The sequence below is a fragment of the Dromaius novaehollandiae genome, chromosome 3 (assembly GCF_036370855.1).
Source record: "Dromaius novaehollandiae isolate bDroNov1 chromosome 3, bDroNov1.hap1, whole genome shotgun sequence".
NCBI lineage: Eukaryota > Metazoa > Chordata > Aves > Casuariiformes > Dromaiidae > Dromaius > Dromaius novaehollandiae.
The window spans coordinates 13,662,799-13,680,386 of NC_088100.1; the positions used below are offsets into that span (position 1 = coordinate 13,662,799).

General features: G+C 36.2%; 1 protein-coding gene across 6 annotated transcripts in view; it reads left to right on the forward strand.

Annotated features, from left to right (window-relative positions):
- The window catches only part of CYRIA (CYFIP related Rac1 interactor A), a 60,230-nt gene extending 52,852 nt beyond the window's left edge, over positions 1 to 7,378 (forward strand). For 5 of the 6 annotated variants that reach the window (XM_064508442.1, XM_064508443.1, XM_064508444.1 and 2 more), the window contains 3 exons: positions 285 to 411; positions 3,022 to 3,092; positions 5,172 to 7,378. In XM_064508442.1, coding sequence (XP_064364512.1) covers positions 285 to 411; positions 3,022 to 3,092; positions 5,172 to 5,235 — 262 coding nt within the window. In that variant the 3' untranslated portion in view covers positions 5,236 to 7,378. Of the gene's footprint in view, positions 1 to 284; positions 412 to 3,001; positions 3,093 to 5,171 lie in introns of all 6 variants that reach the window. The other variant, XR_010388179.1, reaches the window with a different exon arrangement.
- Positions 7,379 to 17,588: the final 10,210 nt, after the last annotated feature.

The window sequence follows — 17,588 nt, forward strand, 5'->3', positions numbered from 1 at the left end:
GGTATAATGTACAAGATTGACTTCACAGATGTGAGAATCTGAACTTTGAAAGAGTGTTACAAGGGGGTTACGTATCTCTGTTTTCTAACTTCCTTTCTAAATTGGCAAGGATTTTTGCAGTTCAGAGATCCCACTGGCATATGATTTCTTTGAAATATTACTAAGATTCTTTTTCAACGTTAAAATACAATATTTAGAGTTCATACATTCATAATCTAGTTTGCAAAATGGTCCAGTTAAAAAGTCAAGACTTTTTGTTTATTTTCTTTTGTTCTGTTTTCCAGAGAGTACAGGAGTAGATTCACCAGTGAAGAGACTCTTATGTTCTGCATGCGAGTAATGGTGGGAGTTATTATTCTCTATGATCACGTTCACCCTGTAGGAGCTTTCTCAAAGACATCAAAGATTGATGTAAGAGTGACATTTTAATACTCTATAAGTTTGAGAACACTAATCTAGATTTTTTCAGCACAAACTTAAGATTTTTGTACAAATCATTTTAATAGCTTTTGAATGGCAAAATTTAAATTCATCTTCACCTGCATATTTTCATATATTAGCTTGTTTGAAATTAAAATTAAGATTGTGTTGTTTTCTTTATATTTTCTTCCTTACACAGATACTCATTTGTCTTTGTTAACTCTGCTGTCCTGCCAACTGTACAGTTACACTGAAATAACTTTGTATTACACCTACTCTGGAATAAGTTCTGCTGTCATCATTTTTATTAATCATGTAATTTATTCTGAAATGCTCACTTTTGGCAGTAATTCTGTTGTAAATAAGCAGACATTTTACATTTCTCTGCTTTGGCTGAGATCTAAAGTAGCAGAACCTAAATGTTATTATTGTCATGTTGATAGTGAGCCTTTAGTTTTAGTTTTGGCATGACCAAACACAGGGAAATCAACGTTATATTTTTTCATCTGACGTATTACAGGCACACACAGAGAAGTACTCTATCTGTGCTACATTTTTATGCTTTTACAAGTCTGAATCTCCTGAAACATGTCTCCCAGCAGAAATAAATTGTAATTCATGAAAAAAGATGTTAATAGCTTTTCCCTTTACAAGATAACCTACTTCAGTGCATATATAAATATATATATTTTATTAATTTTTTGAGTCATCTTTAGCATTTTTCATTTGCAGATATCAGTATTTTACTGAATCTCTTGTTTGACTGTTTTTCAGAAGGAAAGCTATGCCACAAAAAGGTGAATTGATTTGCTTAAGGTCATGCAGGAGATAAAGCCTGGAAATTGAATGTAGACTTCCTGACTTCTAGTTCAGTCTCCTGTCTAGAGGGCTGTGTTCCTATATTAGCAACATTTTTGCTAGGACCAAAAGTACAGTGTTTGTGCTTTGCTTTTCACATTTATCATAAAGCCCTGTAATCCTACAGGATAGATGTAAAGTGGAAAGGAAGCACTTCTGCTAGGAGGTATGAAATGTACAGTTCAGTTTTTAGAAGTGAGTAAACAATCCCAAATCTTAAATTGCTTAATTAGTTTAGAGACCCTTCTGTAACAAAAAACCTCTTACAATATTTCAGATGGTGGGTTGGTTTTAATATGAAAAAGACTCTTTCCTGAAGACCAGTCAGTTCTTGGGAGCCGTTTCAAGAGAAGTTTAGGGACAATGGAGCAAATTACCATTCCCCTATTTTTTCATGGCTAGAGGCTGTATTTCAAGCTGTTAATTACAGGCACCTAGCTTAGATGTCCTAACTGATTCTCTCCCTTGACTGATTTAAGGATTCTAACAAAAACAGAAATTAATTATTTGAATTTTTATTCCCCTTTGAGTTTAGGTCTGATCTGATGGGGCATCTAAGCCGAACCAAGTGAACATAGTCTCGAGTGTCTCTGAGTCAGGAGAAGTAACTTTGTTATCTAACAATATGTGCTGCTACCCTGAGAATTTCATCTGATCTGCTATTTGCATAGCTAGCTTTATCTTACAGGTAGAAATGAGCCAACTGACCTGTGGTTGTTAGGTTGGTCATTGAGCAGAAGGCTGAGTGTTACATTTTCCAAATAATTTTGATTGGCAAATACATGGACTCCAGTTAAGTGTTCCATAATAAGGCAGAGTTGCTGTTTAGCTACAAAGAAAATACTAGATTTAGCACTGTAATGTGACTTGTATAATTAGAAGATTCAGATCTTGACTTTGTCTCATTTCCATCTTATTAAACATGACAGGTAGAGTTCATCTAGGCTAAGTTCTGAATAACTATTAGATGTCTTCATAGCAATGGGAAGAAATAGGCACTTCTGCAGTATGATTCACCACATCTGAAAGTATATTCTGAATAGGCTGGAGAAATTTCCTGTTTCTCTTTATTGACTATATAGAAAATCAGTCTATTTGGTCAGATGAGTTCAACCTCTGCTTTCTGTGCTTCATTTCCTCTTTTGTAAATTTGGACAGTGTTTTCAGTCTGGTTTTTATAGTCTCCAAGACAGATATTCTTTCACTGTGGTGTTTAAAATCAAACATCGTGGACTTCTCAGATTAAGTTTGTAGCTATTAGTTATGAAAAAAATCATAAGTTATCACCAGTTAGATTTACAACTACAAACTGAATAATGAAAATTACTTTCCTGTGTGCAAGCACAAAACTGAAGGTCAGACTCGAAGCATCTCTTCTGACAGATGCTAGAAGCAATGACACGGAACTCTTTACAAGTCTCATCATTTTTAGCTTATATCAACATTTTTTATGTTAAAATTGGAGAAATCATGTGCAAGGTTAAATATATAGATATTAAAGTATAAATATATAGATATTAAAGTATATACACTTATTAAAGTAGACATTGTTTTTATTAAAGTTAGACTTTTAATAGACTTAAAATAGCTTTTAATAACTTACAATGCTTTTCTTGTGTCTCAAAAAACAGCATTAACACTTGGTAAGAAAGTAAGCTGCCTATCATTAGTGAAATTTTTCCCTGTTTTCAGCTAGTGCAATTTATATATCATTGTTCAATAGTGGCATCCTTCTGTTCCCAGATGAAGGGTTGCATAAAAGTTTTAAAGGAACAACCACCCGACACTGTGGAAGGACTTCTGAATGCTCTCAGGTATGTATGGGATAATCGTTTGATTCAGCATCAAGAAATTCCTTTTTTTTCTCTCCCAACCTCTTCGTATTTAAAACTTCTCACTTAAGAAGCTTGTTTTATTTTTAGAAAATGTACTTTCAGGTGTTTTACCTGGGGTTTTCTTAAGTAAAATTAATACCTTTCAGTTCCATTTCACTTTGATAGGCGATGAGTATGAATATTGAAAGTCTTAATGCCCCCATTCAGAGATACTTAAAGGTGTGTTTAACCCTAAAAATTTCACCAATTAAAAGGTAAACATTAGGTCTAAAGTAGTTTTCTAGGCTCCCATTATACTCAGAGAGAAGAAACTGGCATCTTTGCAGAGTGATTTCTAATTTTCTAATTTTTTATTTCTTTCTAAGGTAATTTGAATTACTTTTCTGTCTTTATTGGTTACAGATAGCACCAAAACGCTGAATTTAAATTAGATAACTTTAGTTATAGAAAAGTTAGATGACACATATTTCACTGTTGACTCTCCTGTAGACTTCTTAAGTCACTTCCAACAAATCATCTAGAGCTATATTAAAAACTAATGTGATGCTCAACAGCTAATTGTTAGACACTTTTTCTTAAACAGACTTCAGAATTTGAAATAAGTGCCTAAGGTGTCTACAGTATCAAGAGCTGGAGTCCTCAAAACTGGATGCAAATAGCTAGCACTCTGTGCAGACCCAGTAAAGGAGGCTAGGTGGAAGTCTGAGGAGGGAGCAGGAGAGAAACTGCAAACTTAGATAACTAACTTACTCATCTATTCCTGCATTGTAGTGTTTTTTAGACAGATTGAATAGTGTGTGTCAGTTTTTAAGGCACTGCTAGAAATTTTTCTTTTATTAAAATACCCCAGTGGTTAGAACACTTTCAGAAGCTAAGAGTGGAACTTCTGTTTCTCATGTAAATACCCTTGATACTTCCCTTCTCAATTTCTCTCTGATCTAGTAAACCATATTTTAAATTTCTGCTAAATAGTACAACTTCAAGAAGACAGCAACCTAAATCCCAACCCTGTAGCTAAGCATTTAAGGCACTGTCTTAGGAAGCAAGACATAATGGTCTGATTTTCCTGAAATTGAGGAGAGGCATAGTACCAAGTTTGGTATTTTGGTTTGGTACTGTAGTACCACAGCTGTATTGAATTCTCTAGCTATTGAGCTACTGAATAGAGTGAGAACTGCAGTCATAACCACCTTCATCTTTGCTGATCATGATGTTGAATTACAGTTGATGTGGAGTTAAATCCTACAGGTGTTTTGAGCTTATGTGATGATTGGTCTCTCTAGGAACACAAACAGCAGAGAATATTTGGGCTTAAATGAAAAAAAAATACACTAAAGCTCTTCAGTCCTTCCAGGGTATTCCCAGAAGTGTAACTCACCACTGAACAAACTCTACTGGTTTAAAAAACAAAACAAAACAAAACCAAAAAAATCCCTCTATGTAACAGTACATCAGGAGATACAGGGGTACAGGACCTTTAAGAAACCTGCTCTTAAAATTATGTTCCTAGTTTCTGCCTAAATTCAACCTAGCTTCCTAAATCCTTTTGTAGTTTTCACCCTAATTCCTGTGTCTTTCCATGTTTTTTTTTCTTTTGAGATCTCTAAGTGAAAACAAAGATAGCGAGAATTCCTGCAAAAAATTATGATAATTTAGTAGACAAATGGTAAACAGTATCAAGTGCTGTCCTTGAAATAAGATTTGTACTCAATTTCCTGCTCAATCACAGATGCTTTTGACTGCAGACCTGTCTTTTAAATTTAAATTAACTTACTTGTTGCACTGAAATTACTATGAGTGTTGGCTTGAGGCCAGGAACCACAATTCTCCACCTACTAACAGGGAATCATCTGTTGAAAAGGATATGTTGAAGGTAAAGAGGACCTGACAGCCATTAGCTTTAGGACATTAGCAGTTAAGCTCCAGTGATCAATGACAACATGTAAGCGTCTTTAAATACGTAGTAGAACTGTATTCATTTCCAAAACAGGCACTGAAGTGTTCATTTTTCTGTTTATTTTACAAAATGCTGGTTTAATTTGTACTTGTAATTTTTAGGTTCACTACAAAACACCTGAATGATGAATCTACTTCAAAACAAATCCGAGCTATGCTGCAGTAGCATCCTGAGACAAGTAGATGTTTGTATTGGCCACAGAAGATGTGTATGTTTACATAATTTAATACTGTTTGATGTTAATACTTGTGTGTATTTACATAACCATTTTCTTCACATTGCTAAAATGTATGAACCTGTAGTCATAACCTGACTGACTTTATATAGTGCAGCCTAAGTTTTTATGCTAGCCTTTACCTTTTGACTTTTAAAATACTTTTTTACTTAGATACTTCATCTACATCTACAACAGTGTATCTGTGCATTTTAATCCTCAACTTTCTCTTCCACAGAAGTAAGTAGTAAAGACAAAATGAGAATCAAATAAACAAATATTGAATAGTTAGCAGAGAAGTGAAATTTAAAGGAATAGAGAGTTAATATAAGTGAAAATAAAATTCAAATATTGGATGTGTTTTGAAAATATATGCACAGGTTTTTAGTCACTTAGTTTTACAATAGCTCATCAAATTTGTATGAATAGAAGGTAACATGAATGTTCATCACTCTCATAGAATGTGTTGTCTTTCCTGTATTAAATGGAAGGTTGAGAACCCTCTAATTTCAAGGATTGCAGGCTGGCTGACATCCAAATATGTAAAGCGAAAGAGGTCACTTTACTTCTTATTTAGTATAGCCTGTATCTATCCACTATTGAGAAATTACTGCTCTTTTTCAAGTTCAATATAAATACACATAAAATGTATTCTAAGACCATGGTTGGATTTTGAGTCTGTATAATTTTATCAGGTTTAGAAAGGAAAGGGCAAATACTTGACTTAAGTTGAAAAGGATTTGTCAGTGTAACTATATCATGGTAAATACTATCTGCTAGACACAGCTCTAACTGGTATGTAATTTTTTTTGCTGATATAAAATGGTTTAAAGCAGAACACTTCCATACCAGCAAATTTCCCTCGTGTCAAATTGGCCTCATCAGACTAGGGACAATTTAGAGAAGTTTTAAGAGTTGAGCTGTTATTAGGCACTCAGTCGAGTTCCTTTATACTAATATTCATCAGCTGATTCAGCATGAACATAGAAGTATATTTCAGTTCACTGCTCCTCATTGTTTTTTAGATGTGATAGACCCTTCAAGGAGTTGAGTTCCTTGCTGAGTTGTTCGTTCATAGTTTCTAGTAAATTTTTCAGTAAGTGGAATGGAAATATTTTGCCAAAAGCAGCAAAGTGCTCTTGCTCTGTTAAGTGTTTCTTGAGTGATCTGCCGTTGCTGTACATATTCTTGCAGAGGTCACGTTCTGAAACTGTTCATTTTTGTGTACTTTGCTTGCATGCATGCATGAAAACTCCAGTTCTTGTGCACAGATTTGTATCTGTTTATCCTTGTGTATGTAAGTCAGAGCTTGTGTGCTGTCACTGGAATTTTCATGCATTCATATGGAATTTTCAATTTTCACTCCCGAAAGCTTTGCCCTTAATATTTTGAAGATGTATTTGGTCTACTAAGACTCAGCTGCGCTGTGATGAATTTAGTCATTGAACTCAATCCTTAAGCAGTATTAAGACTGTAAACTCTTTGGCATAGGAATTGTCTTACTTTATTTCTGAGCAAAACTGCCAGGTTTCAAACCTTGTTAGAACCCGTAGAAGCTAATGTTATACATATGATACTGTATACCACCACAACTCTAGAGTTCATTTCATAGATCTGCAGTTGTAGCAGCAGATCACTATACTGTCATCAGGAACAGAATCAGAAATTGATAGTAGCCTTTCTGTCTTCTGGAAGCAGTGATCACACCATGTTTTAAAGCAGAAAATCCACTGTTTACAAACTCCATTTTTTAATGGGGGTTCATTTACAAATATATATTAGGGAGAATACTGCTTTCTTCATAGCCACTTTCAGATAGGTAAATGTAGGTGGATTCCAGGTCATTCTGTTGAGCTTTGGTAGATAAAGTTAATACATGTTTACCTGCACTTATTTGTCAAACAAGGAACTCTTATCTTTAGGTAGCCCAGAGGAGAGTTACTTGTCACTTGTATAATAAAAATGTAAACCTTAAAGCATTCTACAAGTTGTCATGTGCTGTTTGCTGAAGTCACTGAATTTCTTTGCCTAGTATGATGTTTTTGTACAGAATTTTGTTTGAAATAATAAAAAAAAAGTTTGGTACAGTAAGAATTTGGACTGTCTGTATTTAGAAATGATATAAAAAAGTGAAAGTACCTTGTTTAAAGTTTTGGGTCTGGTATATAGTAGGCTTACCTAAATGTATAGTTTATAGTCACTTAAAAATGAAACATTTAAAATGGTTTTTAATGCCACAACAATATAAGCTCAAGTTGGTTACACAATTCCTGGATTTTTCTGACAGTTCATGACACTTGTCTTTCATCTTGACTAGGGAAAATTGTTAATACTGCTTTACAAAAAGGGGGAGATGAATCCCATCCATGATTTTATATATCTGCACATTAGTCGTCCTAGGCTGTGCTGGCCGTCTTGAGTTGCCTTTCTAATCAGTAAGATCACCAGAGGATGATTCATTTAGTCTTAAGATTAGTGCAAATTAATTGCTCTTTGAAGAGGAGCTATATAGACTAATGGTCAAAGCTATTGACCTCTTGTCAGTGCTTCTTGTTACTTTGGCTCATGATCATGTAAGAACACAGTTCATTGTATTGTAAATATTTAAGCCTCATAATGACAGCATTTTTGGAATGTACATAAACACCTGTGACTAGTTTGGATCGGAATAGCCCTAGAAAAAATAGGCTTGTTTTATGGTGGGATAAAATACTGGTTTTGGTTGATAAGAGTTTGAAAGACTTGAAAGAACTTGCTGCTGCAAATAAATGGATAGGTGTCATCTCAACTCAGCATAGTTTAAGACTTAAGCTTTCTGCTACTAGTAAGAAATTATCAGGAAGCGTAGTTACTAAGATTAGAATTACTGATATGTGACAGACCGTAGCACTCAGATAAAATACCTAATGCTTTCCATATCTATTAACATTTACAAAGCAAAACAAAGTCTTCTGTGTTGCTTTCTGTGTTGTATTTCAGTTAAACTCAAACTGGAAATATGATGCCTGGTAGTATGTAGATAACTTGTGTTCTTTTATTTAATCTAAATTAAACAAGGATAGGACATAAACTCTTCAGATCAGATGTTCTGTCTTTCTCTTTTCCTCCTATTTCCTTCCTGAGAAGCTTAATGGAATCAATATACTACTACAAAAAAACTAGTCCTAGTGGGTATATGCAGATTTTGGGGAAACAGTGCATCTTTTTTCATCCTATATCTGGTTTTGGCTATATTCTTTGTTCTCTTCCCCCCATTAGGTGTTTATACAAATTGATAAGATTCCTCCAAGCCTTTTTTTCTCCAGGGTAAACAGTCCCAGCTTTCTCAGCCTCTTCTTGTATGACAGATGCACCAGTCCCTTATAGTGGTGCTTTGCTGGACTTGCTCTAGTATGTCCATGTCTCTCCTATATTGAGGTGCCCAGAACTGGACACAGCATTCCAGATGTGGTCTTACCAGTGCTGAATAGAGGAGAAGGTTCACCTCCCTAGACCTCCTGTCAATGCTCTTCATAACATAGCCCAAGATGTTGGCCGCCTTTGCTAGCTCATGGTCAGCTTGTCCACCAGACACCAGAACTCCCAAGTTCTACAAAGCTGCTTTCCCCGGTATCAACCGCTGCGGCACTAATGAGTGGTTTCCAGCCGGACTGATCAGCAACCAGCAGGGTTGCTGATCACAACCCTTTGAGCTCAGCAGTTCAGCTGGTTTCCAGTCCACCTCACTGTCCATTTGTCTAGTCTGTATGTCATTGGTTTGTCTATGAGGATGTTACAGGAGACAGTGTCGAAAATCTTGCTAAAGTCAAGATAAACTATTCCCTGCTCTTCCCTTATCCATCATACTAGTCACCTCATCAAAGAAGGCTATCAGGTTGGTCAGAAACAAATTTCCCCTTCATGAATCTGTGCTGTCTACTCCCAGTCACTTTCTTGTCCTTTGTATGTTTAGAAGAGATTTCCAGGATTGATTGCTCCATCACCTTCCTAGGTGCTGAAGTGAAGCAGACCAGCCTGTAGTTCCCTGGATCCTCTTTTCTTGCCCTTCTTGAAGATAGAGAAGTGGCATTTGCTTTATTGTAGTCATCAGGAACCTCCCCTGATCACCATGACCTTTCAGAGCTTATCAAGAGGAGCCTCGCAGTGACATGAGCCAGCTCTCTCCGCACCAGTGAGTGTATCCCCTCAGGTCCCATGTACTTGTGTATCTCTGGTTTGTTTAAATGTTCCCTAACCTGAACCTTCTCCACCAAGAGTAAGTTTTCCTTGCCCCGGACTCTCCCTCTGGTCTCTGGCCTGGGATTGCTGAAGGCTAGTTTTACCAGTCAAGACTGATGTGAAGAAGGCATCTTTGGCCCCTACTTTGGCCTTTTCTGTGTCCTTTGTCATCAGGCTTCTTGCCCCATTCAGCAGCGGGCACACATTTTCCCTAGCCTGCCTTTTGCTGCTCATGTACCTGTAGAAGCCTTTCTTGTTGACCTTCATGTCCCTTGCCAGATTCAATTGCAGTTAGGCTTTGGCTTTCTTAACCCCATCCCTGCACACTTGGACAGTGTCTTTATATTCCTCCTGAATTACTTCTCCCTGTTTCCTCCTCTTGTGTGCTTCCTGTTTTTGTTCGAGTTTAGTCAGGAGCATCTTGTTCATCCATGCAGGCCTCCTGCCACCTTTGCTTGACTTCCTGCTCATCATGATGGACCATTCTTGAGCTTGGAGGAGGTGATCCTTGAAAATCAACCAGCTCTCCTGGACTCCTCTCCAGGATCATGATCCATGGATTTCTTCCAAGCAGATCCCTGAATAGGTGAAATTAAAGTTCCCATATTAAAGCTGTCCTGGAAATGATCTTGTCCTTGTATAGTTGGGAATATGCTGAAAATATTGCATATATTCTAAACCTATTAGTTCAAGTGTGTGATTGCATGAACATCAAAAGCCAAGAAATATAAAATTTTGTCTATACAAGAGTTTAATAGTCAGTTGTAGGTAGTTGGAGGAGTTCTTTTTGATTTCCTTAGAAAATAGGACACACAACTATTCTCTTACCTCTGATAAATTCTCTAATGCAGACTTCCAGAATCTGTGCATGCAATGAAGCAGATTAGATATGGTAGTGGGAGCCAGTGAGCTGAAAGAATGATATGGTTTCTATTTGCAAATAAGTGAGTAAACCCCATTTTAGTTAAACTGAAATATTATAGCAGATCTCCAGGTATCTAGTAGTTTAACATAGTAGTCTTTAATACTTCCTGCTATAGACTAATAAAGATGAACTTCTGACTGCCACATAATCAAAATTCTGCAAACCTGAATCTCTTTCATACCAGTTTGACACAAATGTAACTCAGTTGATTTCAGTAGAGCTGTTTCTGATTGACATTGGTGTAAATGATACCCTTTGTATTTTCTCAGTCATGGCCTTTGACCTAAGTTGCTTATTACTGAGCAAATTGAGCCTTCTGCTAATGCAGATCAATGATGTAACATGATAATCTTGCAGAGACCTCTTGCTCTTGTCTGTTTTGAAATTAAAACTAAAATTAACAGTGCAGTAGGTGTTCCAGAAAATCAGTAAGTATATAGTTAAAAAGCAAACCAGCCAGGCACTATTCCCTAGTTTAACAGGAAAATATCTCAGGATTTTTCAACCGATCTAAATTTGGGGTCCAACTGGAATCAGCATAACCCCTGGACAGTTGGGCTGTGACAATTAAATACCTAGACTTGGGTATTAAGAAATTCTTCACATACCTCTTCCCATTTTAGAATTGTTAATGAAACTTAAGGTTCAAATATGTTTTATGTGTCTTGAATAAAAATTGACATTACAGCCCATGTGGCTGTTCTCATTCTGATGCTGCATTCACCTGAATAAAATCCTGAAAGAAATGTAACTAGCTCTTAGTAAAGTATCAAACAGCTACAGTTACTCTACTACTGCCTTGAATATTGTGGAAGGATTTTGTCTGTCTTCTGTAGACACGCAAAAGAAGTTGGATTATGGTAGTGGAAGATGATCAATCTCAACTGGTGAATCAGCATTGGAACAGGTTGCCCAGAGAGGTGGTCGAGCTTCCATCCTTGGAGATATTCAAAAGCCAGCTGGACAGGGTCCTGGGCGACCTGGTCTAGCTGACCCTGCTTGAACAGGGGGATTTGACTAGATGACCTGTAAAGGTCTCTTCCAACCTCAACCATTCTGTGATTCAGCTGGTTTAGCTTGTGCATAATGAAAAGGGGAGAGCATGACACTTGTCATGGATGCAGTCACCCGGCAGTTCAGAACATGAGCGTCCTGGGGATTTTGTGACATGGCTATGTCCCAATGTCAGAACATGTGAGATGGGCAGCAAACTTCTGAAGGGCCAGGAAGTATTTCAACCCAAAATGAAGAATTTTGTCTATTTACAGGCATGATTTTAGGGTGCGGTGGTAGGACAAAGCTTAAGGGATACCTTTAACCTTACTTCCCTTTCTCTAGTTGCAGCATGGCTCTGTGCAGAGCAGGGCACACCCCTGCTACTTGATGCTTAGCTTTATCATGGAATGTAATGAATAGAGTGTAAGGGAATGCAAGGTGACTCACCTTAGCACAGCCCTCCCACCATCTTGTATTCTTGCAAATGCAAACTTCCCAGTGAATTCACAGATACTGCAACTGAACCTCAGTTTGTTAAAGTTACAGAGAAGGTCATTGAAAAAAAGTGGTATCCTGTTTTTCTTTTTTGCATACAAGGCTGTGATTAATTATAGTCACTTTAACCATTTAACTCAAACTGAAATAGTATGCAGCATCAGAGCTCAAAGGCTCTCTAATAGAAACCTACCCAAAAAGATTCCTTAGACTGACCTTGAACTAGGATTCTTAGATGAACTTTACAGAACACAGATACTTGATCCTAATTACTGAGATGCTGTCAATATAAGACAGAAGCAGATATCTCTCTACATTTTTTTCCCATTTATCTAACCAACCTTATTAAAAGATTTCTTGAAGGTGTTTATTATGTATATCAGGTGAAATGTACATATTTGTTCTTCTGATTAATTTTGGATTACACATACTCAGGTATACATTCATAATAGTATCTGTAATATTTACACGGTCAGAGATTATTTTTAACTATTGGTTTAGCCAATTCTCCACAGCTGTGTTTTAAAACTACAGGTGAATGTCACATTTGTTTAACACAGTCTGTCAAAGTGACATTTGCTTTATTAATTTGAAAATTTAATAACCAAATGAAGATTTCTTTTGTTCAGTAGTTTCACATTCACACTGAGACCCGCTATTCTGATTGTGTTGCACAAGTTATTATTTTAAGTGACTGAGATATGCAAATAAGACAAAATAACGTTTCTTTATTTTTGTCATTCATGGTATAATCGGCCAGATCTTTAAATAATATAGCTCAGCGTAGGTTAAGTGAAGTTAATAAAAGTACTTGAATGTAAGGTATCTGAAAATGGGTTTATATTATTTTATTGAAAACCATTGCTTCTGTTACAAGATTATTTTTCAAACAAGCACTGATAGTCCTTATTATATGCATTGCCCAAATGAAAAATGGCGTTTTACCAATATAGGTATTACTAGAGTATGGAAATGTTTGGATCAAGAGATTCAGTGTTACAGAAATGAGAAGACATGGAACAATTTGGGTAGAGTTTGACAGATGTGCCCAAGCCATGGATCTTTGTTAATGCTGAAAAACTCAACATTACTGTCATTTCATACTTCTAAAATACATACCTGGAAAAAAAACAACAACAACAACAACAAAAACCTTGTCTTCTCTTCCTTAAACGGTGATCCCTAGAACAATTTGAAATGTTATAGTTAATAAAAATCAGCCAATAAAAATATGAAATGCCCATGAAATAGCAGGTTTTGGCCTAATGTGGACAGTCAGTCTGGAATCTTCTGTGTATTTGGAAAGTCCATATTTTCCTGTGCTGTTCATTCAATTGTGTCGTAATTGTATTAGAAACTTCTGCTGGAAGAATTCCTCTGAGACATCTTTTATTGACTTCATGGGTCAAGTAGCATAAAAATGAAAAATAGCTTTCTAGACTTTGCAGTGATGGGTCATTTCCCTCCCTGATCTTGAAAGGAGAATGAAAATAATTCATGATCAAAGTACTGGCATCAGAGCTTCTAAGACATCTTCTCACCTTCTTTTTAACGGAGTTATTTTTTTCCTCCCTTTTCAAAATTAGAAAACATTTTTGCCTCTTTTTGAAACAGAGAAATTCTTCCAGAGCTTTTTTCAGGTGGGAGTGGTATGCATTTTGAAATATCAGATTTTGAATCCTACCTGCACATAGGTACCTGCACAAATACAGGTGGCAGAGTTTATCACTTTAATTTTCATTTAGTTTCTCAATGGACACCACTTACAACAGCCTTGGGCTTTGCCTGAGGTAACAAATTATGTCCTACTCCATGCAGTCCTCCAAAGACTATGGAGAGACAGGCAGCTGAAGAGTCTGGTTCCTTCATTCTTAAACTCCAATTTTAGAGTGGGCTGAATCACCCCCTAGAAATGTCTCTCTCTCCACTGACTAGAAGGATCCTAGATTGCTACCTTGGACGAAACGCTCAACTTTTAGACTGACCCTGAAGAGATGCGCCTGCATATCTAGTGTTCTCAGGGTCAGAAAGGCTTTATTTTGAGGAGGGTCCTGTGCTGTCCTGTCCTGGCATATCTGCAACTGTAAAAGAAGTACTCACACAACACAAGCAGCAATACCAATCAAAAACCTGGTTTTCACTCTGAGTTAGTTGATTATTGAGGGTCTGATCCAAAGTCTGCTCAGGTCAGTAGCCTTCAAGTTGCCAAGCTGAATACAAACAGAAAAATCCAAACAAAAACTCCTCATTCTTACAAGCTGTTACTTTTTCTTCATGGGCTCCAATAAATCATCTTGTCTCTCTAGTAGCACTCAGCTATTTGACAGCATAACCACCAATGCTAATTTCCACAACAGGGTTCAGCAGTTCAACCTTACTGGGTTTCTAGGAACACCTTTTGACTTTCTCCCTCTCTGGTCTCTTCCATCTGTATCCACTTTGAACAAATATCCTCTAGATACTATTATGTTTTAAGACATGCTACCCTACATTTGCTGAAGCATGAGTTTCATGCTCAGCCACGTTAGTTGAGGGGTAACCAAAATCTCCTTCAGTAACATGATGTGAATCTGCACACACATTGCATATTGTAATTACAAGAACCATCAAAGTAATTATTTTATTACCATACATATTTCAATTGAAAAGGCTCCATACATATTCGAATAAAACATTTACATCAGCAACAGAATGCAACAGTTGACATAATTACAGGGCTGGTATTTTTAATACATAGATTTTTTTAAAAAATCCCTACATTCACAACTGCAGCATTTACTAAACCCAGGCAAAACCTAGTTTTTTATATATATATATGTATATATATGTACACACACACACATATTATTATATTTGGGGAGTTTGTTTGCATTTAAAATACATTTGCCTCCACCATTTTATGCCCATTATTGTGTCTGCTGTCTTTGACATATGAGGAATGTGTGCTTATAGAGTGGGGTTTAAGTCCGTATTCTAGAACATACAGAGAAAAGGTCTGCTTCTGAAACCAGTCCAAAAGTTTTGCTCATCCAAGCAAAGAAAATTAAACATTCTCCTCAGCTGGAGGGCTGAAGATCAGAGCCAACCACTGTTCAGTAACTGTTTTCAAAGACATTGATATTTTGCATTTGATTTTATTGAAGAAAATTGCAAACTACTGATGGGCAAATGACAAACATAAAATAATTCAAGTTTAAGATGAACTCCAGGTTTAATTGAGTTCAGTAGAAAGACTGCATGAATCTTGGCTGACTTTGGTTCAGTTTTTAACTGACTTTTAATCATTACTTTTATTTTGAAGACAGATCAAAAGCAAATAAAAGTTATGGCTGCTCAGTCTCAGACAAAAGTTCTCATTAAAAGCTTATCTCAAGGATATCAGTGAGAATTTGTTTGAATCAAGTTGAGGGACTAGGTCATTTACCAAGCTTTTAATTTTCTTTCACTGTCTGTATTTTTCCCCAAGTTTGACCTGCTACTATAAACTGTTTTGATCTACAAACATTCTGAAAGTTATAGGCAAAAATGTCTCTGCTGGAATAGCCCTGTCCTAGTCAGTAAAAAATAGCTTTTTATCATAGCTGTGGTATGCTTGGGAGAGGAAGATGTCTTCCATGTGCTTTTTGTACATCATGAAAAACAAGATAGCATAGGATAGCACAGAATTTGGCCCACAGTTTAATCTTATTAAGCATTTTAATTTTTGTTGTTTTTTTCACTGTGAGTCAGATTTCTCCTTTATTAGCAGTGCTACTCTCTGTCAACTATTTTTTTTCCTGTACTAGATTTCATAGAAATTTTTTTGCTTCTAGTAAGATCTGTTTTTGTCTTATAGGGAAAGAAAATAAAAAGGCCAGTCTGTTATCTCACGTTTCAGTTAAGTCTAACATATATTTGCTTAGGGGTAAAAAAGGTTGGAGAAAAAAGGGAAATGTCAAAAATGAATAATAAATGGCATATAAACAGAAGCAGATTTTCTGTGATATGTTACCCCTGATAAACTTGATAATGTTTCCCAAATGTGTTGCCTTGGTTCAGATCCAAATCTACTGGTCAGGTTTTATGTGCTATTTTTAATTTTACTGCTTAAAAAACTTTACATCATCTTGTAGGAATTCCCTCCTACTGCATAGCTGTATCCAGTTATTTGTAGGCTAAAATTCATCTTAATATAGATTCATATAAAACATGTGTTACCACAGAGGCAGCAAAAAGACAGATCTGGGTGGGTAAAACAAGCTGGATTTGCAAGGAAGCTTTTTTTTTTTTAATGAAATATGTTTTCCTTTGAGGTCACTCCACTGTTTGATATTGTAGACTCTAAGGTCTTTCCATTCGGTAAACTTTCCTTGCCCTTTAAACAGTGAAATCAGAATGTGAAAGGCGAATACAAACAACTGGGGACAGGGAGACCTGGAAACATTTAGGATCTCACAAAACGCATCTAGAACTAGGCAATAAAATGAAGAGGTATTGCAAAACAATTTATGTCTTTGAAATACTTAGAAAAAAAAAGCTTAATTCTCTTCCGTTACAGGTACAGCAGCACTGAGTTCAGTAGAATTACTCTGCTCTAGATTGATCTTACTGGAGATACTTTTTAGAGAAAATCATCCTCAACATAAATATTAAAGATGAAGGCAGTGAAATGGACTGAGAAAAGAAAGGAATGGTGCTTCCAATGACACATAGCACTGACAATAATGATATCAGAAAACGTGACTGTAGTAACAGAAAAATGTTGCAGTGTCACTTGCTGATGGGTCCATTAGCTGGAGGGTTTTTTTTTTTTTTTCACGGTTAATCTATAGCAAGTAGTAGATATGCTGACAGTAATATCCAGTTCATGCTTTAGTGCTTCAGCCTTAGTTAATTCAATGTTTGCGAGTAGACTGGGCCTGATGAACTTCGTCATAAGAGCTTGCCAGTCAGCCATGGGCCAGAGGATAGACCCTGCTGCCATTTAGTTAATCAGTAGAGATGTAGCCTTTAACTAAACCTTTTGAGATGATAATATAGGCAGTTTGAATCTTACCCCCAAAAACTGTGATTCAAGAAGACACTACTAAGCTACCCCCAAAATATGCTCATTTCTGTTCAGGAAAAGGTATAATTTTAATAAATAATGTTATGTAAAATTGTAGCCAGGTGATGAAATATAAACCTAACTATGCATTGTATATATAAAATATAAGAGGAACCTGTGTGTGATTTCTCATCCTCTGTTGAAACACCATAACTGATATCAAATGTAAGAATTTATCCTGACTGAAGTTTCTGAACATTAAGGCAAAATACATTCTAAACAATAGTATTTTAAAACTTCAGTGGAAATTAATGGATAAGATATCCTTGTGCTGGCTCTCACTATGAAAGCAACCTTTTTGCCTTTGTTTACTAGTTCATAAAATAGGGATAATTGTACAAGGCTAGATCATTTGATCAGTGGGTTAACATGGCTTGCATGAGTACACCGGAGCCTAAGATTGCATTTGTTTTTCTTCCTTATTTGAGTGCCCTTTAACTGTAAGAGTGGTTTGCTAAAACCATGAATTATGATTAATATAATCTGAGAAAGGTGAAGTATAGCATAATTGAATATGGGCAAAATTTTCCTCTTGCTCTTTATGCCTATTATATAATTACTATCAGCTGATAGTCCAAATAAGT